The sequence below is a fragment of the Orbicella faveolata genome, unplaced genomic scaffold (assembly GCF_042242905.1).
Source record: "Orbicella faveolata isolate gen_17 unplaced genomic scaffold, um_ofav_v1 contig_34, whole genome shotgun sequence".
Classification (NCBI taxonomy): Eukaryota; Metazoa; Cnidaria; class Anthozoa; order Scleractinia; family Merulinidae; genus Orbicella; species Orbicella faveolata.
Window position 1 is genome coordinate 4,508,906 of NW_028301563.1, and position 26,302 is coordinate 4,535,207.

Below are 26,302 nucleotides of genomic sequence, written 5' to 3' on the forward strand. Positions count from 1 at the left end.
ATGTATGCATTAGATTCGACACGGCAGAAATTCGACGTCTGAATCGGTGTCGCATTTCTGTCGGATAATGCGACAAGACCAGTCGAACGTGCGGCAGAAATGCGGCAGCCGATTCAGACGTCGAATTTCTGTCGAATTTAATTCGTTGAATTGAATTCGACACGGCAGAAATGCGACGTATGAACCGGGCCTAAGTGCGGCAGAAATGCGACTGTGGATTCATACGTCGCACTTGTGTCGCACTTAATTCAGAATTTATACCGTCGGGTATGTCGGCCAGCGGAAAATGTTTTAAACGTAGAATATTCAATATGGTGGACGAAAGTACTGAGCGACGAAGGACTTTAATTTTGCTAAAAATTGTCCGCCAATGGAACGAGGAGAAGGCTGACAACGCAACAGTATGTGTTGCAGTATGTTCAGGTTGCATTGGGTCGAGAATGGCCAAGTTTCTTCTTTTTCTTTGGCAGGAACACATTTACGCATGCTCAATACATTAAGATAATGTATGCATTAGATTCGACACGGCAGAAATTCGACGTCTGAATCGGTGTCGCATTTCTGTCGGATAATGCGACAAGACCAGTCGAACGTGCGGCAGAAATGCGGCAGCCGATTCAGACGTCGAATTTCTGTCGAATTTAATTCGTTGAATTGAATTCGACACGGCAGAAATGCGACGTATGAACCGGGCCTAAGTGCGGCAGAAATGCGACTGTGGATTCATACGTCGCACTTGTGTCGCACTTAATTCAGAATTTATACCGTCGGGTATGTCGGCCAGCGGAAAATGTTTTAAACGTAGAGTATTCAATATGGTGGACGAAAGTACTGAGCGACGAAGGACTTTAATTTTGCTAAAAATTGTCCGCCAATGGAACGAGGAGAAGGCTGACAACGCAACAGTATGTGTTGCAGTATGTTCAGGTTGTATTGGGTCGAGAATGGCCAAGTTTCTTCTTTTTCTTTGGCAGGAACACATTTACGCATGCTCAATACATTAAGATAATGTATGCATTAGATTCGACACGGCAGAAATTCGACGTCTGAATCGGTGTCGCATTTCTGTCGGATAATGCGACAAGACCAGTCGAACGTGCGGCAGAAATGCGGCAGCCGATTCAGACGTCGAATTTCTGTCGAATTTAATTCGTTGAATTGAATTCGACACGGCAGAAATGCGACGTATGAACCGGGCCTAAGTTTTTAAATTTCTATTTCAAATTTATCACTGTGTTCCAGGGATAGTTTTGTGATAGTTTTGACAGTGATAAACAAAGTAGATGACTTAAGAGTACCAGGAGATTCTTAGGTAAAATATCGCCGTCGTCGCCGTCGGCAGAAAAATTTTTTGGGACCACTTTTCGACCGAGCTTTGTGACCGTCCACAAATGTGACGGTCGAGACCTGGGTTCCACTTCACTAAAAATGGCGGCGGGTTCAACCATGGCGCGGTGAAATATGTTTATCCAGATCGACATTTTGTAGGGGGGAAAGCGAACGAATAAGCTTCACAATGGCAAGAAAACATGTGCTCCGAAGCAACAGATGTTACAGTTCTAGAAAATTGAAGAAGATACTAATGTGGTCACGAAAAAATGGTCCCAAAACATGTTGACAAAAGAGCGCGCGATATTTTGAGACCACTTTGGTGATAAAAATGGATGACAGGCCAAACACGACTCCTATTGGTCAAGATAGGAAAACTTTGACCTTCAAAGTTTTGCTCTAACGAGTACGTTTTTTAAAGATCCCCCTTTTCTGTATGAAAGGGAGGGTCTTTACAGATCTCCCTTAGCAGAGGCTGCTTTTGTATTAAAAGCCATTTACTCATGAGAATGGTTTTAAGATTAGGCACAGATGGGCGATATTCTGTAACAAACGGCAAAATCCTTTTGCACGTTTTTTGTTTATTTTGTAGAGCCGACATTCTTTCGCTAAATTTAATTTCTGAGAGAGTGTTTTATAAAAGGTTATCTGGATAACCTCTGTCGCGTAATCTGCGTTTGAAATGTGTAATGTTTTCTTCAAATGTAGCTTTTGAAGAGTTGGTTCTCAGAAGTCTTAAGGCTGCGCCTTTGTTATATAAAGCCTTTCCTGACGCCTAGAGGGTGGCAGGAGGTGAAGTGTGTGTATCGGAACGTTTCTGCCGGTTTGAAGTGCGTGCGCGCGTCGTGAATGGATTCCTTCTTGAATCTTTCACCCTCATATACGCATGTATCCAGGAAAGTTATTTCTGTATCTGAAATTTCAGCCGTGAATTTTTCTGCATGTTTTCAATTCTTTCTTCATGTTTGTTTACATTGATTCTCGGTTCAAGGACCGTGTAATGTGCCTTATTCATACAATCATAGTTAGCTTTTCATCATTGCTCTTACGCTGTTCTAGCTGTTTAATCCTGTGGAGTTTGGTTTTATTCTGCTCTACTCGCCTGTGGTGAAATTTAATGAGAGCGCCTAAATATTTCTGCTGGGCGTTCTTTCTGACTATGGCAATGTCTTGTTTGGATTCTTCATTGGGCGAAATATTCGCCCTTTCGTCGTAACGCAAAGTTTTTGGGCAAGTTCCCTCATCAGAATGTGCTTTCAGCTAAGAGATGGACTCTTCGAACTTTTTGGTGCTCGTAACTGCCACGCGGAACGTCACGGTAGAACTTATTAGGTGGTTTGGATGGTTGCTCGTCCTGGCGCTCTTTTGGTTTGTCCATTGACCGTTGAATGTGAGCGCTAGGAAATTCATCTTCCGAGTTCAGCAGCGAGTCGTCAGGATAAGCAGCAGAGTCTTCTGTATACAATGATGCGGCTTTAGAAAGTAACCCGTCTTCATTTAGGATTGTTTCTTCCCCCATCTGACCATATTTGGGTATTTGTACTTCGCGCGCAGTCGCCAAGTGACGTTCCCGTTCTCTTGCTAAATCAGCCTATTTTGCGCCAGCATCAACCTCGTTCCCAGTTCCACCCCCAAACCAGGGAAAAGGCCCTGAGAACGAGATTGCCAAGCAAGTCCTGGGATTTTTCATGGCTGCTTACACAACCTGCAAACTGCCTGTTGAAACATGGCGGCCGTTTCACATTACTGGATAGCGACGCGTGTGAAATCGAAAGCGTGGTTTAGAGGATGCATATTCCAGCACATATGGCGAGAGAAATGCCTAAGCTACACCTTCGGTGAGGCTCTCTGTTCACAGTATCAAACAAATTAGCGTAGAGTAGACTAAAATTACAAGATCCTTTTCGAGAAGTGACTCATGCATCTTAAAAGCTTATTTTCGAAATTAAATGCACTGGAACAATGAAATTTATCGATCGAGCTTGATTATAGAATCTTATTTGACTTCGTCCTTGACTTCTGTAGTCACTGATGTACCTTTCATTTGCAAGATTATTATTAGTTAAGTTTGTGTTTGTCTCATGAAAGCGTCTGCTACGAATTTTATATTATTTAGGGATGATCCTGAGCAACATTATTTTTGGAATCTTTGTTGTTCAAACAGTATGAAAACCCATTTTCAAAAGGAGCATTTCTTCAGTTAGACATCTCATGGTAAAATTTACCAAGAAAGATGAGGAGTTCAGAAGGAACCTGAAGAAACGCATGCATTAATCGGCTACTTGTATGCCTGTCGATGCACATTCATTCTGCACAGGAAGGTTCGAAGGAAAAACCATTTTTAACTTTTCTCAACTCAGTTTATCTGGTCTTATCTGGATTAGCTACAGACTACTGGCTCATAGCTTTTACATGACAAAAGCAGAGAGGTTTTGAAAGTTTTACTGCACCCTCAAGATTTTACAGATGTATCGACAAGAATATTCTACCAAGCGGTTACATATCTCCAGCAGTGTCTCAACTAGAGTTTGCCTCATAAAGGAAACTAAACTTTGGGGCAACTTAAAAGTTTTGCACTGTGCTTTAAATATTTTGGACCCTTAAAATTTCAGATGCTTAAAAATTTCTAACATTCATAATAAATTGTATACACAGGGACAGAACGGGGCAGCCAGCAATATCGTTTAAAGCATGTTTTGTACCTCACGCGACTGTTGTTGGACCATCTCTTGAGACACAGATTCGAGGAAGCTCTGGAGTGCCTTGTTGGATTATGTGGAGCATGTCGCAGAATACCTGAGCTATTTTGGAGGGTAAGCAAATATAATGTTATTGATAATTTCCAAATAAAAGATGGTGTTTCACATTCTCCAAGAAACTAATGCATGCAACTGCAATTTGTCCAGCAGTTTCCCAGATCTCAAAAGTGCATTATTTTCTGAGAAAACATAGGAGCACCATTTTCTATTTGGTTTAGGATATAGGATGAAAAAGTGAAAATATTTACATCTGTGTTGGGGGTGGCGCACGTAACACAAGATCTGGGACATACATGGTCTACAATTTCCTGCTGTGCATGGACAAAAAAAAATGGAAGCTTAGCCCCAGATATACAGCAGCTATTTTCTAATTAACAATGAATTATGGATTAAAAAAATAATTATACATTTTGTGTTTGTTTATTAATTAAAAATGTATGTGAATGTCATATCTGTAAATTGTTGTATTTTTGCTGATCAAATTAGCAGGCTTGGCCAACATATTTTACTAAAAATTTCACTAAATCCAGTTAAAAGTATGTTATGAAGTTTATCTTTAGTATTACAGTAAATATTAAAATGCAGTATACCTTGACTGACAACAAAATGATTATGAACTTTTTTTGGTAGACAGGAGTTGAAGTAATAAGAAATCAACCAGGGAGCTTTGCTCATGTAAGCCAGATGATCAAGAATATGTTTGTGATCTGTGTTCCATTTAAAAGTGAGATATTGCTTGACCTTACCATGTATTTGGTCAAACACAACTCTGACATCACTGAAGCGCAGGAGTTGCTGACATCTAAACTTTCACAAAAACCATTTTTGTCAAGCACCCTTCTCAGAGCATACAATGGACTCTTTGCTTATCTTTCGTGGAAGAAATGCAAGGTCCAGTTTGACAAGAAAGATTTAGATGCTGAAGATCTTTTTATGGCTGAAAATGTGAATGATGCTAACTTGAGACGTCAAATGGACTTTTATGGGAAGAAAGCATTAATTTTGTTTGATAATCTAGTGGAACATTGTGGTGTGTGGGATATTTTCATTACAAGGCAAGTTGAGATGTTAAAGTATTATGACAGAGCTGATGAAGCAAAGAGGATCTTACTGAGATACAAGCAAAAGAACCCAGAGAACCCCAATGCACACAGGTTAGACAATAACTGTTTTGTATAATAATGTGAAATCAAGTGTTATGTATATGCTTTTACAAACAGCACTTACTCAATTTTTTGGCCTCTTTGTGCTCAGAATTTAAGTAGAAACAGTGAAAAAAGGTGGGGCAATGTCTCATTTACCAAATTGAACGCTACTCCAAATTTAAGCGAAATTTGAGTTAATTGAAAAAAGCTACTAACGTAAAGGTCACTTTGCGTAATGTTACCCCAGGGCCCTTCAATTTTGTTCCTACTATAGACAAATAATATTAGATGCCTAGACCTCTCTATTGTGCTTGTAACTCTCCATCCTTCAAGACAGAAGTTTAAAAGAAAATGGAAAAGATGTAGGGAGGAACTTCGCACAGGTCTGTTGGTCACTGTTAGGGATTATGAAAGCCACACTGACACAAAGTACTCCTCTCTGTTTTTTCTATCTTTACTTTTCTGAAGAATAACCTCCAAGGCACAGGCATCCTACATGCTGTTAGGTGTGGTTTCCCTGTGCCAAGGATGGACAACTGTCACAGACATTTTTTTTCAGGTACTTGTACTACTTTCTCAAGAGTGAAAATGTCCACAAAAAAGAACTTCTCAATGTACTTGAAGACTTGTTAACTGTTGATCCAACAAGTGAGCTTAGTGAAGAATACTGCAAGCTTGTTACAAACAAGACTGGTGAGTGGATATCACTAAATATCAGTGCCTTTAACCTATTTTACTAACTCTCTTAATGAGGACAGATTCATATATCTAAAAATTTCACAGGTCCAAGAATTCAACTGACAAATTGTGATGCTCTCTATCCCTTTGCGTGTTTAGTTTTGGTCTTTTGTTCTTAAATATTTTTCCAAATTGGAGAATTGGGTTGGACAGCTGCAGAATGGGCATAATTTACAAGTAACAAGAGTGGCTGGATTCTAAGTTTGCCTTGCAATTTCATCACAGTTTCAGCTATTTTCTTAGGTGTGTTTTTCCAACATCATTTCCGGTTTCATTTTGTTTTTGCCTTCTTCCTGCAGATGAATCGAAAAGACTGCTTGATATCCTAAGTGCTGTTTTCATCAAGCTCGATCATGCAGCTTGTCGACACTGTCTCACAGCCTGGGAGACACTCGCCCACACTCTCCAGCAGTTCTGCACTGCACATGACAGGAGCAAATTGAGCATGCTCTGGGACGAGCGAGCTGATTGGTGGCCACTGTTCCACTTTCGTTCCGATCTTGTACCCAAGAAGGATCACGTGTCTGAAATAGAGTGGAAATTGACTCGTCACAAGGCCGAGGCTGCAAGATGGCTTCTTGGCAAAGGTGCAGTTTGGTACTTTTTAGCGTGTGTTCGCAAGTGCCAGCAGCTTTTTTAGAATGTAATTTACCACGTTCTGTACAGCGCATTTAATTTTTTGGATATTTCTTTTTAAGATAGATACAAGTACTTTGCCTTGCAGGTTTCTGAGAAAGTAATTTTCCACGTACAGTGTATTTTGGATATTTTTTGGAAGATAAAATTTCACAGAAGCTCAACTATTTTAAAATTAGTCCTTAATATTTCTAGAATGACCGAGATCAATATTCTCCTTACTATGTTAATAGACGGTCAAGTAGGATTGTGATGAGAATAGAGATAATGATCAACTCTGTGATATTGTCCTGATTCACCGCCAAATTCTCACAAGTAACATAAAAAGGAAAGTCTAGCCATCTGTAAGAAGAACTGACACACCGAAATTGGGACGAAAAGTGTCACAGCAGAATTTATTGTCCTTTGTCCGACTTTAGTTTTATGAAACAGTTTATATAGTTGTTCGGTCGAAACGTCTTTGTATATAAAGTAGCAATAAACATTGGTTTAACGTTTTAGTAGAGTCAGTGTATAGTTGACGTTAGCTGATTTAATTTCACAAGATCCACAACGCGCAACCAAAGGCAATGCCGTCGTCAACGTTCAAAAGGGTACAAAACAGGAACCAATCTTGCCAACGTGCGAAGGGGCAAGCAACAAAACTGTAAAGCGCAAAACGAAAATCAAAACACGTGTGATTCCCTAGGGAAAATGTCACGTGATCTCAGTTAAACCGGATAAGTAAACCGGAAGTAAAAGGCTAGCCACACAGTGTGTACTACTGATGTCTATCCCTGACTGCAATTTTAATATTTTTAGTTGAACAGTTAATTCTCGTTGAGGATCATTTTTTATCTCACATGTTTTTTATATTCGTTTATACTCTTTCATCAAGGAAAGTATTCAATTCAATGCTTTAATTTTTGTTTTTAGGAAACCATTTTACTAAAGCTGTTAAGAAGCAAGAACCACTGGATAATGCAGTTGACTCGTCTTCATCTCAGAGTGATACAGCATCGCCGAGGAAAAGAAAACCTGCCACGTTGTTCAGCGAGTCGCCGTCACCTCGAAAAAGAAAAAATAAAACGGCTGCGACAAAGATGCGTGATGCTGTGTCTTCCCCAACCAAGAGAAAAATTCTGTGAAGATGACACATTGTATTAGAATAATACACATCAGCTGATGTCTTCTTAGGGAGAAAATAACAATAAAAATGTTACATCATATTTTTGCATTTACGTTGTGCTTTATATAGCTAATCCCATTTATATCAAGAGTGATTTTTGATTTTTTGCCACACAAGGACAAACCTATTGTAGTCTCCTGCGGAGCAGTTTTTTGGGATGTCACGCAACGCTCCAAAAAACGGCTGCGAAGGTACTAGGGCAAACCCTAACCCGCTGAAAAGCACATACGATTCCCTTTCTCGTCTTTGGCATATGATGGAGACAAGAGCTCTGCGAAGCCATCGGGACAAGAATAAAGAAAGCCTTTAAAATCGTGACGACTTTTTCACCTAAATTTTGCTACCTTTACCAAAAGCTATGAGCTTTATATCTTTAGCTGATATTTTGGTTTGCATTGAAGAGTATGCGTGGCAACGTTGACGTAGTCTCCCAGGTATATCCTAAATTAAGCTGAAGCCGAATGGTCTAGGGCATCCTGTGGGGACTTAAGAAAGCAACCATGGAAGCTCTAAATCAGCCTATATTTGCTGACCTTCTGATTTCCCTCAAAAGTTTTATTCTCCAGTTTTGATCCTCTGACAATTGACCAAAACTTAAGTTAAATCCTTTTCACAGTCATTTCGAAAACGCCAAGAAGCGGCCGTCATTTTGTTAACAGGAGCACACTGCTACGCTACTCACTATCTATCACAGAATAGATAGTGAGTAGTGTAGCCAATCAGAGGTCGGCATTCATGATAGAACGCTAATAGATTTATACTAACAAACAGTTAGATTATGAGCTCGAGATTTCTATCGCGCCCTCGCGCCCTCGGCTGCGCCCTCGTCAACTATCACGGTTCATGGTTCAATAGTTCATGGTTTGACAATCAGGTGTCAGACCATGTATGAATGAATGAATGAAACTTTATTGCACATTCCCACAAATGGGTTTTTCAGTGACCAACACAAATACAATAAAAAAGCAATAAAAATATGCAGCCAAGATAAGTTTCAAATATGTTGTACCGTTAGGTAAAACATATTGCACCTATCATCTGCCCCAGGGGGGGAGGAGGGATCTGGCTCCTTTTGCACATGAAATTCATAAATTGTCCACAAAAGCATTGTGAAATACGGAAGCAAGGCCAATTTAAGCACTAAAAGCTGCTCCGATTTCTCATTGATGATGGAAAACTAGAAATTGTATAAAATGCAAAAAGTTGCTCGAAACGAAAAGAGTTGCTCGAAATACCAGAAGTTCCCAAAAAGTTGCCGAACATTCAATCTCGTTCCCAGAGTCTTCGTTCCCTTGACCAGCGGTCGGAAAACGAGAGCTCTGGGAGCAACCATTTTAGGCATGCGCCATAGATGCAGACTGCGCAGTGAAAACGGATGGGCAGAATTCGGTAAAATGGTTGCTTCCAGAGCTCACGTTTTCCGACCGCTAGACAAGGGTAACGAAGGCTCTGGGAACGAGATTGGATGTATAACGGAATATTCTTCAGTTTGATCGACACAACTGGTCGTGTCCTTCCTATTTCACTGTCTGTTGTTTTTCTGCTGATTAGAACTTAAACGTTTTCTCTGCGGCGAAACGCAGTGACATAGCAGAGAATTTCAGTTTGAATCTGTTGGCTATACTGCAACCATATATGCTTTAAAAAAGTTTTAACATATCAAATTCATTGCGACATTTGCCATACAGTCATACAAAGTATCGCGTGACCCCGATATCCGGTAAAATTGTTCTAAAAACACGCTACTTTTAATGGAATATTGCTTCTCTTTCCCAAAGTAGTATTTCTTTCTCAAATGTACCACCAGAAATAAGTTGAAAAATAGGTAACCTACTATCGATAACAAACTGGAGAGATTGTGTCGCGATTTAGGCATGGCATTTTTCACACTTTCTTACGTGGGTTTGATGTAAATTTTTAAAAGCGTGACCGGCCGGGAAACCTCTGCACCGAGAAAAACTGGGCTTGTTCGACAGCGCATGCTTGGAATAATAAATGTACCGCCAAATTTAAACACAGGAATAAATTTGCCGCATTTTGATATGTAATTCGTGGAAAAAGGTTAGTTTTAAGACCCTTTTAACTTCAAGATATCAAGTTTGTTATACTTTTTCTCCCACTAATGATCCAAAAACGGTGTTCGAAGGTAAGAGCGTGCTTTGTGGGTTGTGTTCGTACCAATTCATAAAGCTCGCGTGCGTTTTGCGGTTGAAACAACCGCTCTTTTTGATGACTAGGAAGTATAGTTTAGCCGACAACTGGTCAGTATATGGGCAGAACTGAATATCCTGAGCAATGAAACGTGACTCATATAGCGAAAACGATCCAAATATTCTTCCTACCAAACAATTTATATTTATTCGTTGCCTCTTCTGACTCCCTATTGCATCATCACTTTCACTTCCCGGTTTATTTGAGTGCGAACACTAAACGAAAAATTCGAGAGCAAGACTGCTTTTAAAAGTCGATCACATAGCCTATGACACCCGATATCCAAGCGCTGTGGATGTCCTTTTTGTAAGATAAACGGCTTCGAGATTCTCGAATGCGGTTTGCCCGCCAAAAATTTGAATTCCCGTTTGAATAATCAAAATTCATTGCTACGGCCGGGAGCCTAGTGTGGGGACCTGGGTCTCCCCCGATACCCATAGTACTTGGCGGAGCGGTCTAGCGGGAAAATTGAAATCGGAGAAAGGAGAGTTTGTGGTGAAGGGGAGTTGTAACGAGCTATAAAATCGGGAAGTTTACGAAGAAGTTTTAATTACCAGGAGGATCGACAAATGTGTAAGTGTCGATGAAAGACTTTGTGCCGCCAGATTTACCTCTTTAGCATTATATTAATTGTTTACGTTCATTTGTATCGTAGCGAATGGCATTGGAGTAAGTAAGGAGCGATCTCGGCGATTGGATCTCGAGTACGTAGTTGAACTAAATAAGTAATCATGTAAACCTCTGGGTTGTCTAGAGTTATGGCGGAGAACTTGAACGAAGACGATAACATTAACATTTACTTCCACTTACTTCCAGATTTCCGGCACCGAGGACAACGTGGCAATACGACCTAAATAAGCAACTCATCCTGGGAAAGTCTAAAAAAGTAAGTCGGCGTTAATTGCCCTAAAGATAATTAGATATCTCTCTGTTGACTCATCTGACTCTCTGTTGCAACACTTTCATTCTGCTTATTTGATTAGAGACACTTTATGTAGTTTAGGATACTTGATTCCCAAGTGCTGTGAATGTCCTCTTTGTGTCGACCTCCTTTCGGATGCTGTTTGTTAGAGGCACTCAATGCAAAATTTCAGAACAAAGTCTGTTTGAAAGTTGCTCACATAGTTTATGACACATGATCGCCAAACACTGTAAATGTCCTTTTGATGCGTTTCCGTGATGTTTTGCACTTATATAGGTAGTCACAAGCACTATTTACCGCGAGTTAAATAAATAAGGGCGACTAAATTTTTCAAAGGTAATCGAAATCCACCGTAGGAAAAAAGATGGCGGATGTACATTTTATCACAAGGCCTTGCGAACCTAACACAGCCTAAAAGGCACAAAGAAAACCAAATTTTTACAATATACGTCCCTGTACTAAGGACATTAAGTAGCCAAGGTTTGAAGATTGTATAACGTTTCTGTACGTTTTTATGAACGTTGTTAAGGTTTTCGTGCGCTAAGAACTATAGGTAAATGTACCAGTCGCCATCTTTTTTCCTACGGAGGATTGCAGGAGCCTATAAGGCGAGTTAGGGGTGCTTTTTCGACCAAACTGTACGAGAAAATCATGTGATTATTTAGCGATCAGTGTACATAAAAAAAAAGTTTGAGACAGCTCTTGGTATTTAAAAAGACAGTAAAGCGCATGTGTGTCATGCAAAAAATAACTTATTCAAACCCTGCAAATGCCCCTGTTTGTTCGGTCAAATCCCTTCTTCAATCAAAACAACAATTCTTTTAAAAAACAATTCTACATTTTTGTTGTTTTTATTAGTCGCAAAAGAGTTCAAAGATTGGCTCTAACCACTTTGTTACCACCTATTGCACTGGTTTACTGTTTTTATTCTGCACTGTATCACCCTCTCTTCTGCATAGTGTTACTTAAAAACAGCATTTCTTTTAATTATTTATTCGAATTAGGTACATTTTTTTTCATGCATACAGTAGAACCCCGGTAACTCGAACTCGGATGACTTAAACTCACCTGCTCACTCAAACTGGGTCTCAATCCCCTTGGATTTGGCCCAACTTTTCAGTCACTTTTACTCGGTTAACTCGAACTCGGATGACTCGAAAACCACGGAACTCGATCTAAATTCCTTTTCCCTTGATCAAAATTTACCCCGATAACTTGAATTTCTGGTTCTTATAACTCGCCACGGATGCCCATTGAGATATCCCATTTTAGCTTCTCTTATCGTGTGATCGAATTCTAACATTAGAGCAAAGATTGGAGCAATTCGATTTTAATTAGTGCAACAAACAGATCACGTGTTTGACAGTTATTTACCAATCATAAGAGTCATACCAGGTGCGGCGTCTTCGCTGTCACAAAGAAAAAAAACACTGTGCTACAGTGCAGTAAACATGTATCCATTGGAATGTCTGAACAAATACATACTGTATGTTCTTGATTTGTTTTTAGCTCGAACGTTCCTCAATTGCTGAGTACAATTGCATAAATTGAGTGTATTAAATAAACTAAGTTACATTCACAGTATTGCATTTTTGTAAGAATGCATTTAATCGTTACAGCTGTTACAAAATGTATTAGTTTCTCATGAAATAAGTTTAACTTGCACTGTATTGTACACTGAAGTGCTGAAAATCAATAAACTATTAATTATTAACCTGGAAAGTTTTGAATATTTTAATCAACCCCGATAACTCGAAACCCCACTAATATAATTCAAACAGTTTTTCGTTTCCCTTCAGAGTTCGAGTTACCGGGGTTCTACTGTATTTTCTGAAAAGTTATCACTTATGGTTCTGGAATTTACAAAAACATTCAAATCGTTACTTGTGTCCATGAGTTCCTATATGCACTCGACGTCAAGCTCTTCCAAGGCCATTCGCAAATTTTTTCTCCTGTCCCCTTATGATCAGCACAGAATTATATTTCTTGCCAATGCGAATTTGGTCAAGTTATAGCATTTTGGATGATACACTAACACAGAACAAAAACCGAACATAAACTTTGCTTCTGTTAAAAAAAAAAAGAAAAACAATGCAACTGCCAGGGAATAGCAAGGTAAATACAAAATCATCCCATTTATGTTACATCATTGAACTCAACTATATCATGCAAAGGGCTAGTAGTTTGAAACCCCAAAAATGTTTTGGTTTGTGTTTTACACAAGGCATCTGTTTCCAGGTAGCAGAGATCCCAAGTGAACCTCACCTGTCCAGGAAACAGTGCTATCAAAATCTTTCTAAATACAATCAGATATAAGGTAAGTTTTTAAGAAATTTAGACTTATTTCAGTATGGTAATATAATGATGGTTACCGTCATTATCTGAGGTTCAACGCTAACTCACTTCAATTAGAACTTTCGAAATGATTTGGCGTTCAAAGTGTGATCTTTGTCAAAACAAAGTTACATCATTCTTTAAAGATGCCGGTAGCTGTTTGAACAAAAGTTCTCTCAATTACTCAGTAGTAACGAGTGTAATTATACCAAAGAATACGATTCATCATTATATGTAAAACTTACAATTCATTTTCTCTTTCAGACTTTGATGTTCCTTAACTAATTTAGTAGTGCAAGTGAAATGAATTCCTCTTTTCCACCAACACCTGTACATGTGAAGCAAACAGGCACATGGCAAAGCCAACTGGTGAGCGACTTTTGTGGGAGTGGAGTATCAAAATTCTGCGATGATGATCTAAGAAGAGTGATGCCTTTGGGAATTTCACGCAGGAGTATATTAGAAACATTAAACGCCTTCCAAACTAAAATGTGGCATTCCAATTTGGAACAATTCCGAAGGGTACTGGTATTTGATGCCGAAAAAGTTTGTGTTTCCGAAAGGTTTTGGCTTATTGGAAGGAGAAAAAGAAGTGTTCAGTTGAGTCCGCCAGGGACAATACATCCAATTTCACCAAAATGTACAATTTAATGTAAAAAAGATCGTGCACCCATCGCGCTTTCCTTTTTTGAGAGATTCAGATTTTCTGATCTCCCGGCCCACAACTTATCAGAATAAAACGGTCATCTATCTATGATTCTAAAAGGATTCAGAATTTCTGATCCCCCAAGACTTTAATAGATTCAAAAAACTGATCCCCAGTCCACAACCCGTCAGAGCAAAACAGTCATCTACTTATAATTCTAAATGCATTCAGAATTTCTGATCCCCATCACTTCACGGGACAAAAACGGCTATCTATTCATGGTTCTAAAAGTATTGCGAATTTCTGATCCCCTCCCCCACCAAATCTGCTAACATGATAGAAAGAGCTGTCGATTTATAATTCTACAACAATTCAGAATTTCTGATCCCACATGACTTAAAGGGATTCAAAAATTCTGATCCCCCAGTGCATAACTTATCAGAACAAAACGGTCATCTACCTATAATTCTTAAAAGGATTCAGAATTTCTGATCCCCCTTATCAGGTGACAGGACAGAAATAGCCGTCTATTTATAATTCACAAGAAATTAACTAGTTGTCTGATAGCTAAAAAGTAACGATTGGATAGTAACTTTAAACACATTACAGACAAAATGGATCACAGAGCAAAGGGCATCAGAAAAGTACACAAATGAAATATTCACAGATAGGTCATTATTTATAACGATTTAAAACCACGCCAAAGGATCGAGACAAAAATTGCAGTTTCATGCCGGACAGTGAAAGGTTTTATTTTCAATTCAAAAAGATATGAATTTAGGCTCCAGAATTACAAGCTGTTATTTAAAGTTCACATCAAAGATAACAAGAATTTTAATCAGGACTCAGCTGCCGTCTGGGCCACCTCCGTTTTCTGCTTTAATGTGTTCGTTTCGGATTGACGGCCGCTATTCTTGCCTTTTTTTTCCTCTGCTCTGCAATGAAGCAATTGAAGCTAAATATTTTTATAAATAGCGATAGAATTAACATTGTTTTTCATTAATCAATTGATCGGGAGTGTATTCTTTTGTAAAGAATAAAGAGCAGTATGTAGGCAATGCGGTAGTGAAGTGTATCGAGCGTGATCTGTAGCTTCAAATCAATTCAGTGTAAACTTTAAGTTACCTCTTCAAAAAGCACACTAACAAGCTGTTATGCAAGCATTTCATACATAGGAAATGCGTGTGAATAATTTCCTCGTTACGGGTGCTAATAAAATCAGGAGAACAAACGTTTTTCTTGTGTTTCAGTGATCGCGAAATAAATATAACAACGAAATTTCTTCAGCCACAACATTGATTTCGATTCAAAGATTGAGCAGCTAACTTTAATGTTGAGCAACAATTATGATATACTTACTTTTCTGCGACTTGCCTTTCTTTCACCGAAGCAATCAAGATACTCATTTGAACTTGGACAAATCATTCCATGTTTCTTGCTGCTATTGACAAGGTTGGATTCGAAATTGCGCGCAAATAACCGACTCCTTTGGAAAGGGAATCTGCTGGTCAAAAGTATTCATTTATCAGATTCACCGAAGGATTATGGGATCGGTTATAGCGAGTTTCGCCCATAACGAGTTTCGCCCACATCGTTTCGCCCAGAACGTGAATGGTTTCGTCCATAACGAGTTTCGCCCAGAACGTGAATGGTTTCGCCCAGAAGTAAAACGTCTACAATCTAACTCAAAAAACGTCAACCTAAACGTGCGTATGCACAGAATGAAGGTTTTGAAACGAACACGTTATCACTTTCACTGTTGAAACGAACAAGTTATCACTTTCACTGTTGAAACGTACACGAAAGATAAGTTACGAATACGGATTCGCGAATACTAAAGAGAGGAATCGAGAGTTTTTAAAGATTGTATTTCTGACATAGGTAATGGCAACATATATTTTGAAATGAGATTAAAACTAGTATAGTTCATGAGTGCGCGCGCGTGGAATAGCTTACTCCGACAAAGCGTGCGGTATGGAAAAGGAAATTAAAGGCAATTACCGTCTTGCAAAAAAATCTCACCTTTTCACTAGTCAATAGAATTTGAAAAGAAAACTGAAGTTTACTCTTGCAAAAAAAATCTCACCTTTTCACCAGTCAATAGAATTTGAAAAGAAAACTGAAGTTTTCACTCTATTGTTTCCAAAGTGAAGTCAAATGTAATTTGAATACGAATAGCAATTGTGTTTTTTATGAATAGACGCGCGGTCCTAATTACAATTTGTTAACAAGTTCTATAAGATGTTGTTAGCCTTTTCTCAGTAAACATGCCGACCAACATGTCAATAAAAAAAATACGCCCCTTTTCCAGTATAAAAGGGGTTAATACCGATCATGAGAGTCATTCGATCATAGATCACCACACAAACCCGCCATACAAAATTTCTCGTCTCTCTCGTCCAAAAAAATGTCTTCCAACGACCATTGCCTAACTTGCAAACAACCTGTGCGACCCAGACAAGAAGGTCTTCAATGTGATGGTTGTCACAAGTGGAACCACAGAACCTGCAATACTGGTATGTAATTGATACCACTTGTTTACGTATGTGTTTTTATGGGACCTGGGCCGGGTTGTTCAAACATTACAGATTCAAGACCTTGGGCTTCAAACAGCATACCAATCGGATGATGGCACCTTCAAGTATCTCCGTAGAATAATGGCCTTACCATTCCTGCCTCCAAGTGAAATACCAGCAATGTTTAACTGTCTTCAGCTGCAAGCCACCACTGAACCCCTCCAGAAGTTTGTGGAGTATGTCGATAGCACCTGGATACAAAGCACTACTTGGCCTCCCTCCAGCTGGAGTGTGTACAAGCAGCAGATCCGCACCAATAACGACGTGGAAGGATGGCATAATGGCCTTAATAGACGTGCCTCAGGAAGAGCCCAGATGCCTCTTTACATGCTGATCCACCTACTGCACAAGAAAGCCTGCCTTGTGGCCCTTCAGATTCGATTAGTTTCTGAAAGAAAACTAACAAAACTACAAAAGAAAAAGTACCGCTCCGTCCAAGCGAAAATATTAAGCTACTGGGAACAGTACGCCTGCCACCAAAAGTCAGCAGTGCAGCTTCTCAAGGCTTGTTCCCATGTCAATGGGCCAATAGTTCGAAATTAAATAGGAAAGGGGGGATTTATGTCGGTTAAGAGAATAGAGACGTAGGAAAAAAGTATGAGCTAAGTTGTTGAGAATTTGAATGTAGGAAAAGGAATTACTAGTAAGTTAAGTTATCGATAATTCAAATGCAGGATAAGGACGGTTCAGAAGGAAGGAGCTCTCGTTCATTTCGTTATAAGCTTACATTGCGCTAAAAGTAAAAGTACTTGTAAAAAAGTGAATTATCCTAAATAAAAAAGGGATTATATTTTGTTATATCAAACATTCAACTTACTTGTTATGCAGTCTGAATGTTTTTGTTTTCAAGAGATTTTGCCTTTGCTAGCGCTTGCAAGGAGAATATAAAATCGTTCATGTTCGTAACAAAGCTTAGCAGCCTGGCTTTTCCAAGAAAAAACGGCCAGAGGCCTGGGAGTTTTCCCACGTATGAACAGAAAACAAAATTCGTCTCGAGTTTATGTCTGGGCGAAACCATTCTCGTTCTGGGCGAATTCTGAATAATATCTGAGTCTCGGTCTGGGCGAATCGAGTTTATGTCTGGGCGAAACCATTCTCGTTCTGGGCGAATTCTGAATAAGTCTCGGTCTGGGCGAATCGAGTTTATGTCTTGGCGAAACCATTCTCGTTCTGGGCGAAGCGCCTCATGGGCGAAACTCGTTATGGGCGAAACCCGCGGTTACCGCTCTCAGGGTTCTAATAGTTTTCTTCGAACTTTGAATGTTTACTAGGAACAACTCAAGCTATGTTGGAAGGTGTCTTAGACACTGTACCAGTCGACAAGCTGGCCATTCACTGCCATGACACGTATGGCCAAGCTTTGGCTAATATTCTCACAGCCTTGCAAGTTAGTAATAAATACATGCATGTGTGTATGAATGCTTAATGCCCCGTCCAACCTACGCGGGAGGAATTTGAAAACGGAGGTTTCACTCTGAAAACACTGCATAAGTTTTCCGTCCACACTAAGCCAGAGAAATTTAAAAACGCAACAAAACTCGATCAGTTTGGATTTGTGTTTGAGGAAAACTCCGCCAGGGAAATCACGTGATTCTCGTGACGTCATCGTTTTCGAAAGGCTCCGTTGTCAAAATGTTTTCTGTCCACACTAAAACGCAAAGCCGGCGTTTTTAAAATCCTCCGGTTTGAGGAGCGTTTTCGAAAAGCTCCGTTTTCGTGACAGATTAGTGTAGACAGTAGACCTAACCGTAGACATAAAGCTGGTTTTTCAAATTTCTCCGCCGTAGTGTGGACGGAGCCTAAGAACGGTTTTCAGTTGATTATCGTCAAACCAAAAGCAAAGTAATCACTTTGGCCAATCACAAAGGACCAATCAACGAACCAATCAAAACTCTAAGCAAATACATGTAGCCGTCGCCAAGCGCGGGAAAACGTGTGTGAGTGAGCCACGATTGGTTTTGGTTTTACTTTGATTGGCTGAAAAAGTGGCGTGAATTCTTTTAAGGCAATCTCTTAGGGCCCTAATAGGAAACGAATGTAAGCTAAAAAGACTTTCGTCTCTCAAGTGAAAACCACTCCAACAGCATACAACGTGTTGAGTTGAAAGTCCAGGACGACTTGGCAGTACTTAGCGAGTGTCTAGATCAGTTGTCTAGATCACTTGTCTATTCTATTCACAGCTGGGTGTCCGGACGGTAGACGCGTCAGTCAGTGGTCTGGGTGGCTGTCCGTACGCGCGCGGTGCATCTGGGAATGTTGCTACTGAAGACGTTGTGTATATGCTACATGGTATGGGCATTGAAACGGTAAGTCTTCATTTGAAGGTCTTGATCTCAAGTTTGACTCACTGGATACTGCGCAGTGTCACTTGCTAATAATTGAACCGCGCAATCTTTCAAGTTTGCTGTCATTTTGGCTCAACTTTCGCACAGCTCTTGTGTCAACCTAGATCCCTGACTCTCTCTCCTAAGAGAGGCAAAGGAGAGCGAGCCTGGGATTGAGGTTGGTCTTTGTCAGTTCATTTCTCCAAAACAAAGTAACAACGACGTAGATTAATGAACACTTGACTTGACACTGCAAGTGAGCAAGTTGAGTTGCAGAGAAATTTGATCGAGTTAAGTAGCAAATCTGGAAAATTTAAAGTGCCAGAGAGATGGGTTGCAATGACAAGATACCAACGGCGTAGGTGACTGTAAAAACTGTTAGCGTACAAAAATTTCGGGTTTTGTTCAAATCGTTTGTTTTTTTGTTTTTTTGTTTTCTTTTTGTCTTGTCAGGTGTTGTTTGGGTGATGTGTAGATTTAGACAGAATTGATGAACAGGCCAATTTCGAGATGATAAAATTCCAACTTGATGCCGAGGCTTATGGGAATAAAACAAAGAAACTAAATGGAGGTTTAGGTTAAGAAATAGCTTCTTTTCTTTTATTCCCCGAAACCTCGGCGCCAAGTTAGAACTGCAATATATCAAAACTCGTCTATTTGAAAGATGTGGGCTAAATATTTCAAGTCGCGCAAATGGCGTAATGATCCCAGACAGAAACTTAGGTCTGTCTTTTTCTTTGCCTATTCTTATTATTTATTGTTTTATTTATGTTTTAAATTATTATTTAGGGAGTAAACTTGGACAAACTTATGGATGCGGGAGACTTCATCTGTAGAGCACTGGAACGAGAGACTGCCTCGAAAGTTGCTCAAACGAGGAGAAAAACTCAAGACACAAAAAGCTGATAAACTTTAAAAGACCTCGAGAGTGATGATCTGTGTATTGTAATCTTGAAATGTCAATTTTCCTCAGTGACTCGCAAACATTTCTTTGTGTGTGGTACGGACAATTTGTCGGAACAGTGCAGCGTTTCCGTACTCATATTTTCGAGACCAATTTTAGCGTGGAAAAAGTCGTCTGAACTGGTAGGCATGAACTGAACCAGTGGCAATGAACCAATATTGACAATATATTTATTGAATTCCGCGTCTGAGAGCGAATGTCAGGAAGAAAAAAAATCACAGTTGGCTGGCCATTTGGAAAAAAAGAATTTCAAAATGTAAACTTCCATTGTAGAAGATTTTAAAGAAGTTGGGTAAAGCACTTATATATAAACATACGGGCATTACTCATCTTAGGATCAGGGAGTAACAGGCTGAACGCTATATAAGTTCACTGATGTGTCTCGTTGCCAAGGCTTGATTCTAGGCCAGTGTCTTTCTTAATTCATCCCGCTGAAAGACTGAATATCCCGCACTTATTAAAATGAGAAAACGAACCAATCAAATGGTTGGAATTAATCAGCCATGCAGTACGTGGTCGCAAAAAGTGTGCAAATTTGAATTGCAAAAGATGCATCGCTGAAACATTTGCTGCGTTGAATTCCTCGGCCGCACATCTTCCACCACTTTCAAAAATTCGACTAGCAGAAATTTAACTTCGCTTTCTTCAGCAACTTCTAGGAACAAGTACCAAGCTTTCGTTTTTGAGATGTGCTTACGTTTGGAGCCGTTACGAAACACCAACACCTGCAACAAGAATCTACTCCAAGCAAACCTTGCAAGCACGTGCTTCGAAATAAGATGGTTTTTGCGCCTTGCCTCGGTAAGAACACAAGTTAAAATCAGAGGAAAGAGGAATCTTAGCCTTCTTCCTCGAACGTTCTTTGTGAATAGTTGTAATACTTTCAAAACAATTAGATCTCTTTAAATGTTAGTTAAACCTTGTCCATTTAGAAATGAACGTCGACGTTTAGGAGTCTGATATCGGTGAATTCATTCGACCGATAGTGATATTTGTGATAGAAAATTTTCAAAGGCTTGATACTATATATTGAGGTCTTGTTCTCTAAAGTTGACTTTCAAGGACTTCAACATTGTGCGGTCATTCTTTTTACTCGTTCCAATGCAACGAAATGACATGTTCCAAGTTTTTAATATTTATTTCCACCAGGCGAGCTTTATTAGAGAAGGCCGAAAGCTTGCGCATCCCTGAAAAGTATCGGAAATAACTCGTGTCATTTTTGTTAAAATTTTATATCCTGTTTGTTTTTTTGTTTTTTTGTTTTTTTCCAGGACTGAGAAACGGTAATGAAACCCACAGAGATCCCAGTGGTGTGTTCCACGACACGATTGCTTCAGGTAAGTTGAACCTTTCAGTCACGAGCTCCAAATTTATATTCTCCTCTTTGACTGTCATACATTTCTTTTAATGTCAGTTCTGAGAATTTAATAGTGCATCAAATCAATATGCTCAAGTTGGAGATAGTTGCTTTTTCTAGTCACCTGTTCGCCTTATGACAATTTGTCGACGTCAACGCATACAATCGTGGCCTTGACTTGGGCTTGAATATAGGAATTCAAATATTTTCCTGTTAGTTTCAGAGTTAAGGCCCTCTTCAGCGTTACATATCTTTCATTTGAGCCAAACAAATTGCACTCTAGTTGCGGTTCCTATTTTTGTGTAGTGATTGTGTCTGGCTTCTACGTGGCTCTATGAGGAACCATTTAAAATTAATGAGAGCAATATTGCGCAGGATGCATTTTGCTAGGTACAAAAATGTCTGGGTGGCAACCCCGCTAACAGACGGACCATTAGAAAAGTGATGGGGTGGGGGATGGGGAGGAGTTTCGGCCTGCACTCTCTCTTTCTTCTTTATCCCTGGGAACGAGGTTGCATAGCTGTCAAGCTTCATTATAATGCAAATTTATTAATTATTATTAGCAACGTGATTTCCGCGTGGTAAACAGATTCTATTTGGATTAATTTCTTACAACGGCTTTTTGTTTACAATACTAAGACAAGTCTTACTGCGCCTTTCACTAACATGCGGACTCTAAAATTCAAAGTTCAACGGACAAATGCATTTTTCGCTACCGTCAATCAAATGTTCGGCGGTTCCTCCCAACTTCCGACTACTACCGAGCACTGTTTCGTTGTCTGAACTGTGCTCAACGATTTGATTACCGCGCGCTCGGCAGTAGTCGGAAGCTGGGAGGAGCCACCGAACACTTGATTGACGGTAGCGAAAAACGCATTTGTCGGTTGAGCTTTGAATTTTAGAGTCCGCATGTTATTGAAAGGCGCAGTAAATAATGCACTCAAATATAAAACAATTGCGTACTTTTGCAGAAAAACGCGAAAATTTAACCGACTTGTTAGATTCAGAGCCAGTTTGTCTTAACATTGGCTGTTGCTCCTCGAAATACGAAAAGTCGATTTTTTTTCAGAACGACCATTTTGATTCTTGGTGTTTTTGCCGTAGTAAAGCCAGAACGAAAAACGAAAAACTAACTTGCTTTATAATATGATATTATCGCGTATGCATTGTATTACATTGCAAACAAAATGCAAATTGTTCTGCCACAACAAGTACACGAGTACACTTACAATAATTGAATGACTGTCGATTTCTAGGGTGAAAATTTTGCGTTCAGACCTTTATGTGCATATTTACAATTTGCTGAGTGGAATATGTATTTAGTTGCAGAAATGTTGACCCGGTCTTTTCGTTTTATTTCCTTAGTAACTCCTTGCTGAAGATTCAGATGGACTCTCATTGGTGGATTTTCATGGCTCGTCTTCGACTCTTACTGGACACTAGATGCCTGCAGACATGGAGGTTCTGGATCATGCTTGTGTGGTCTCTGATCTTGATGCGTCGTTTGGTAAAGGATAGTAGTTTAGATTCTTATATCGACAGAAACCGTGACAAGATCGACAATCAATGTGTCCTCCAAAAATCAGTAGAAAGTGACAAGGAAATCGGCAACTAATTGTAATGTCTTGATGTATCGCAAATTCTCACAGCTTATGCTAAAAGAATGTATAGGAATTAGTAAAGAGAACTTATATCTCGAACTCGAGACATAATGATTGAATAGACGCGGATCCATGTTATTGAAATCACAGACTAATTCTACAACAAATGCCTTCGAAGAAATTGTCGTTTGCTTGAACACTGCAGTCAGCTGAAATTGTCTCTAATCTCGCCAAATATCTCATTCAAGTTTTGAATTTCGCATCTTTTCAATTTAGGGACCGTTCATTTTTTATAAGGTAGGAGGGGCTGGTGGGATTTGGGGGGGGGGGCCAGGCGAAAAAAAATGGCTTTCGAGGGGGGGCCATCCCAAAAAAATAAGGGAAAAAGGGGGGGTCACGTGAAATATTTTAGTAAAACTTTAAAATGGGATAATGTTTGAATATCAAAAAAATTGCTACAGAATAAACATAGAAGGCAGGATACAAATTTATGACAAACTTTCCTACTGCTTTAAAAAAACGTTTGGCGACAAAAAGCATTTGTAGCTACTGAAAAGAAGTATTTAACACTGTTATTTTCGAATGCAACTTTCACTGGCACTCATCTTCATCTTCGCTGTCGTCGAGTTCTTCGTCGCCGCTTGTGTTGCTATGGGAGTCTCTTTCACCAATGCTACAAGAAGCAGCAATGCTTTCCGTCAGAGTGTACTCTTCAGGGTACATGAAGGTGTAAACATAATCTCTGACTTCCTGCTCAAGATTGGTGGTGATTCTGCTTCTTGCAGCATTGGTGAAATGATTCCCTTCCAAGAGCTGTGCGATGTATGGCCCATCTCTTCTAAATAACGATGTGGCAACATCCTCAACTTTAATACACTCTTCCGGGACGGCCGTTCTAGGAGGGTACACAAGGCATTGTGGAAGATCATTTCCTAGCGGGTTTCCAACACAGATTCCATAAACTCGTTGGACGTTGTTTTCAGTCCGCTTCCTCTTTCTTTCATTTGACTTTCTGTGGTTTTCTTTTTTCCTTCTCCTTTTGTTGATTTGCTGTTTGAGTATGCCCTTGAATATGCTGTTATAATTGCTCTTCTTATTTTCTAATGCTTCCATGTCCTGGGTGACCTTCGTCAACTTAGCTTCTATACATTTGATCTGTTTTACATTAAAACTGTGGGCAAATTCTTCGCCCTGCTTTAAAGCAAGCCCATTGGACTGAAAGAGTGTGGAATCGTGTTCCTTTACATCTTTCAGTATGGCATTCAACTTTTCCACCATTGCTCTGTGCTCTTTGATGGAGAAGTTCAGTTTTCTTCCATCACTGGGCTTCAACCGGTACCCTGGCATGGAAAACTCACTCGCCCTTTCTGAACAGCCATCCGCACTTAGAAAGATTGCTTCTTTTGCTTGTAAGATGTCAAACTGCCTGGATCGTTCAGCTGTAAACCTTTTCTTAAACGACTCGTCGCTTTCGCCATTGTTGCGCATTTTGGAATGAGCCTCTTTCATGATGCTCATGTAGTAATGCGCTCTTTTCCCGATTGGATTAACAATATAGCCAAGGCTTGTTTTCCGGAGACCCTGAGGTATGGTTGTATCATCAGCAGAGGAGGAACTAGTGACCTACCAGAAAAGGAAAGACGATTTTTTTATTTATTATATTGAACTGGTATTATCGAATGATCATGGTTCGTGTAACCATTTGATGTTGTATTCGTGTAGTGAAATGTAGACCTAAGTCAAACGATATATTAAAAGACACATACCATTTTAAAAATGTTCAAACAGTTTTAGGTGCTATCTTTACAATAGGAAAATACAGAAGTTTCTCATTATAAAAGTGAAGCATACATGCGTTTTTAATATCCAGATAAAAATTGGAACACTGACAGGAAATTAACACTTACCGGCTCATCTTCTTGTACTTCAACAGCTTTCTGTTTTACCTGCACAGGGCAACATTTATACATGCCTATCACTAGAGTAGAGGTAAAAACCTTCCAAATAAAGACATCTGTAAATTAAATGTAAGAATGTGTTTCACACAACACATCAACAGATTTCCAGTTTTTTCACAACACTTCGTATTTGGTTCAGTATCACAATGCAGGAGCAAGGAAAGACTCTGTTCCAGGCCACTGTTACTTCCGTAAGATTGAGAAGTTTGTGAATGAGCACTATGAGGAGGGGGAGAACAACAGGGAGTTTCTAAAGTTGTCCTGTCAAGAAAAGGTAGGAGAAATTTGTTCTTTTTGTTGTGAATGGACTGGACCACCCATAGAAAGATACCCTAAACCAGTTCCTGACCATTCCTGCCTACCGGAATACCACTACGTCTCCTACCAGAAGACCCCAAAAGAAGGGTGTGATCCAGATGACTGGCAGCCAAGGGTCCAAGCGAAGAAAGAGCATGGAAGTGGCAGGCCGGTTTTATATGACCCAGAGAGCGTTGCTCTATTTGCAGATAACTTTATTGTCAAATCAAAGTTTGTGGTGGATTATCTTCAGCATCTTGAAGTGCTGGAATTTAAAAGGAAAAAGAGAGCAGAAGAAAAGGCAAAGTTAAGTAGGGACGCAAAAGATAAATCATATGAGGATTATCCTTGGACTGAGTTGTGCGAAGATCTAACCAAGCTTAAAAAGCTACGTGTTCCAGAACTAAACAAGTACTTGAACCACCACGGGCTGAAGCAGCATTTGAAAAGCAGCAAGAGTGAGAAAGTAAAGGCAATTGTAAGACATTCATGTTTGCAGCAGAAGAGTCCTCTCAGAGCTGGCCAGCCAACACTGAGAAATGCAAGGACATTGACCCAAAATGACAACAGGGCAAGTGCTGACAGCAGTGAAACGGATGAAAGTGACAATGATGAGTATGACAGTGATGCCATTGACTCTGGGGGAGAAGATGACTCAAGTGATGTCATTCCTGCATTCATCAATTCGGATGAGAAAGATGCCAATGAGAGGCCAAATGCCACACGCTCAGGGCGAGCCATAACTAGGAGATCGGAAATTGACTTCTCTTTCTTTTGATTTGTTTTTTAAACAACAGCTCTCTGTAGTAGAGGGATTGTCAATATTGTCTTCATAGTGAGCACAATAACGTGAAGTAGGGGGATAATAGAGAAATAGTAAAAAAGTTGAAATCTAAATATTGTTTGTGCAATTTTTTTTTTTTTGGGGGGGGGTCATCCCAAAAAATGACCGCTATAAGGGGGGGCCATGTGAAAAAATTGGTAAGCTGAGGGGGGGTCATGCGATTTTTAAATGGTGCTTCCCAAATCCCACCAGCCCCCCCTCCCTCATAAAAAATGAACGGTCCCTTAGAACATGGATTTCTTTGCTTGGCCATGCAACACTTTTTTTTAACTGGGAGAAACTTTCGTTCGCTTGTTTACGGTTGAAATTGTCTTGAATCTCGCCAAATACTTCAATAAATCAGTCAAATTTTAAAAACTAAAAGTTAGCGGTTGAACAGTGTATTTCTCGTCGTTTCAATTTGTAATATGGATTTGTTTGGTCGATCATGCGAGTAAATCATTTTTTTTTCGTATGCTTCAGTGCTTAGCACGAGGTCAGTTGAAATTGTCTT

General features: G+C 39.6%; 4 protein-coding genes and 2 long non-coding RNA genes across 6 annotated transcripts; 4 read left to right on the plus strand and 2 right to left on the minus strand.

Annotated features, from left to right (window-relative positions):
* The first annotated feature begins 3,025 nt into the window (after window positions 1–3,025).
* Window positions 3,026–7,815, plus strand: LOC110051574 (TATA box-binding protein-associated factor RNA polymerase I subunit A-like). Its single transcript, XM_089271679.1, has 6 exons — window positions 3,026–3,167; window positions 3,985–4,142; window positions 4,719–5,242; window positions 5,793–5,926; window positions 6,271–6,558; window positions 7,523–7,815. The coding sequence occupies exons 1-6, from the start codon at window positions 3,056–3,058 to the stop codon at window positions 7,732–7,734; spliced, it is 1,428 nt and encodes a 475-aa protein (XP_089127805.1). The 5' UTR covers window positions 3,026–3,055; the 3' UTR covers window positions 7,735–7,815.
* A 6,793-nt stretch (window positions 7,816–14,608) lies between these two features.
* LOC149104352 (uncharacterized) lies at window positions 14,609–15,435 on the minus strand. The gene is made up of 2 exons (XR_016201324.1): window positions 15,248–15,435; window positions 14,609–14,823 (listed from the first exon to the last, which is right to left on the minus strand). It is a non-coding gene; the product is annotated as an uncharacterized LOC149104352 (long non-coding RNA).
* A 996-nt stretch (window positions 15,436–16,431) lies between these two features.
* On the plus strand, window positions 16,432–17,276 carry LOC149104353 (uncharacterized; the record flags this gene model as incomplete). The annotated part of the gene is made up of 1 exon (XM_089272214.1): window positions 16,432–17,276. A coding segment is annotated over one exon (576 nt), but the record flags the coding sequence as incomplete, so codon positions are not given.
* A 130-nt stretch (window positions 17,277–17,406) lies between these two features.
* LOC149104354 (hydroxymethylglutaryl-CoA lyase, mitochondrial-like) lies at window positions 17,407–20,236 on the plus strand. Its single transcript, XM_089271113.1, has 3 exons — window positions 17,407–17,851; window positions 18,645–18,770; window positions 19,578–20,236. Exons 1-3 carry the CDS (start codon window positions 17,750–17,752, stop codon window positions 19,692–19,694), a joined length of 345 nt encoding a protein of 114 aa, XP_089127239.1. The 5' UTR covers window positions 17,407–17,749; the 3' UTR covers window positions 19,695–20,236.
* A 323-nt stretch (window positions 20,237–20,559) lies between these two features.
* On the plus strand, window positions 20,560–22,854 carry LOC149104355 (uncharacterized). The gene is made up of 2 exons (XR_016201323.1): window positions 20,560–21,089; window positions 22,475–22,854. It is a non-coding gene; the product is annotated as an uncharacterized LOC149104355 (long non-coding RNA).
* Window positions 22,855–23,049: 195 nt separating this feature from the next.
* Window positions 23,050–24,759, minus strand: LOC149104356 (uncharacterized). The gene is made up of 2 exons (XM_089270576.1): window positions 24,618–24,759; window positions 23,050–24,333 (listed from the first exon to the last, which is right to left on the minus strand). Exons 1-2 carry the CDS (start codon window positions 24,678–24,680, stop codon window positions 23,302–23,304), a joined length of 1,095 nt encoding a protein of 364 aa, XP_089126702.1. The 5' UTR covers window positions 24,681–24,759; the 3' UTR covers window positions 23,050–23,301.
* Between the last annotated feature and the right edge of the window lie 1,543 nt (window positions 24,760–26,302).

Excerpts from the sequence above, each read along its gene's own strand:
- LOC110051574 (XM_089271679.1), top strand. The coding sequence starts at position 3,056 with ATGGCGGCCGTTTCACATTACTGGATAGCGACGCGTGTGAAATCGAAA. Across the intron at positions 5,243-5,792 it reads GAGAACCCCAATGCACACAG|GTACTTGTACTACTTTCTCA; the intron begins GTTAGACAATAA and ends ATTTTTTTTCAG. Across the intron at positions 5,927-6,270 it reads GCTTGTTACAAACAAGACTG|ATGAATCGAAAAGACTGCTT; the intron begins GTGAGTGGATAT and ends TTCTTCCTGCAG.
- LOC149104356 (XM_089270576.1), bottom strand. The coding sequence starts at position 24,680 with ATGTATAAATGTTGCCCTGTGCAGGTAAAACAGAAAGCTGTTGAAGTA. Across the intron at positions 24,334-24,617 it reads AAGTACAAGAAGATGAGCCG|GTCACTAGTTCCTCCTCTGC; the intron begins GTAAGTGTTAAT and ends CTTTTCTGGTAG.
- LOC149104354 (XM_089271113.1), top strand. The coding sequence starts at position 17,750 with ATGTTGGAAGGTGTCTTAGACACTGTACCAGTCGACAAGCTGGCCATT. Across the intron at positions 17,852-18,644 it reads ATATTCTCACAGCCTTGCAA|CTGGGTGTCCGGACGGTAGA; the intron begins GTTAGTAATAAA and ends TTCTATTCACAG. Across the intron at positions 18,771-19,577 it reads ATGGTATGGGCATTGAAACG|GGAGTAAACTTGGACAAACT; the intron begins GTAAGTCTTCAT and ends ATTATTATTTAG.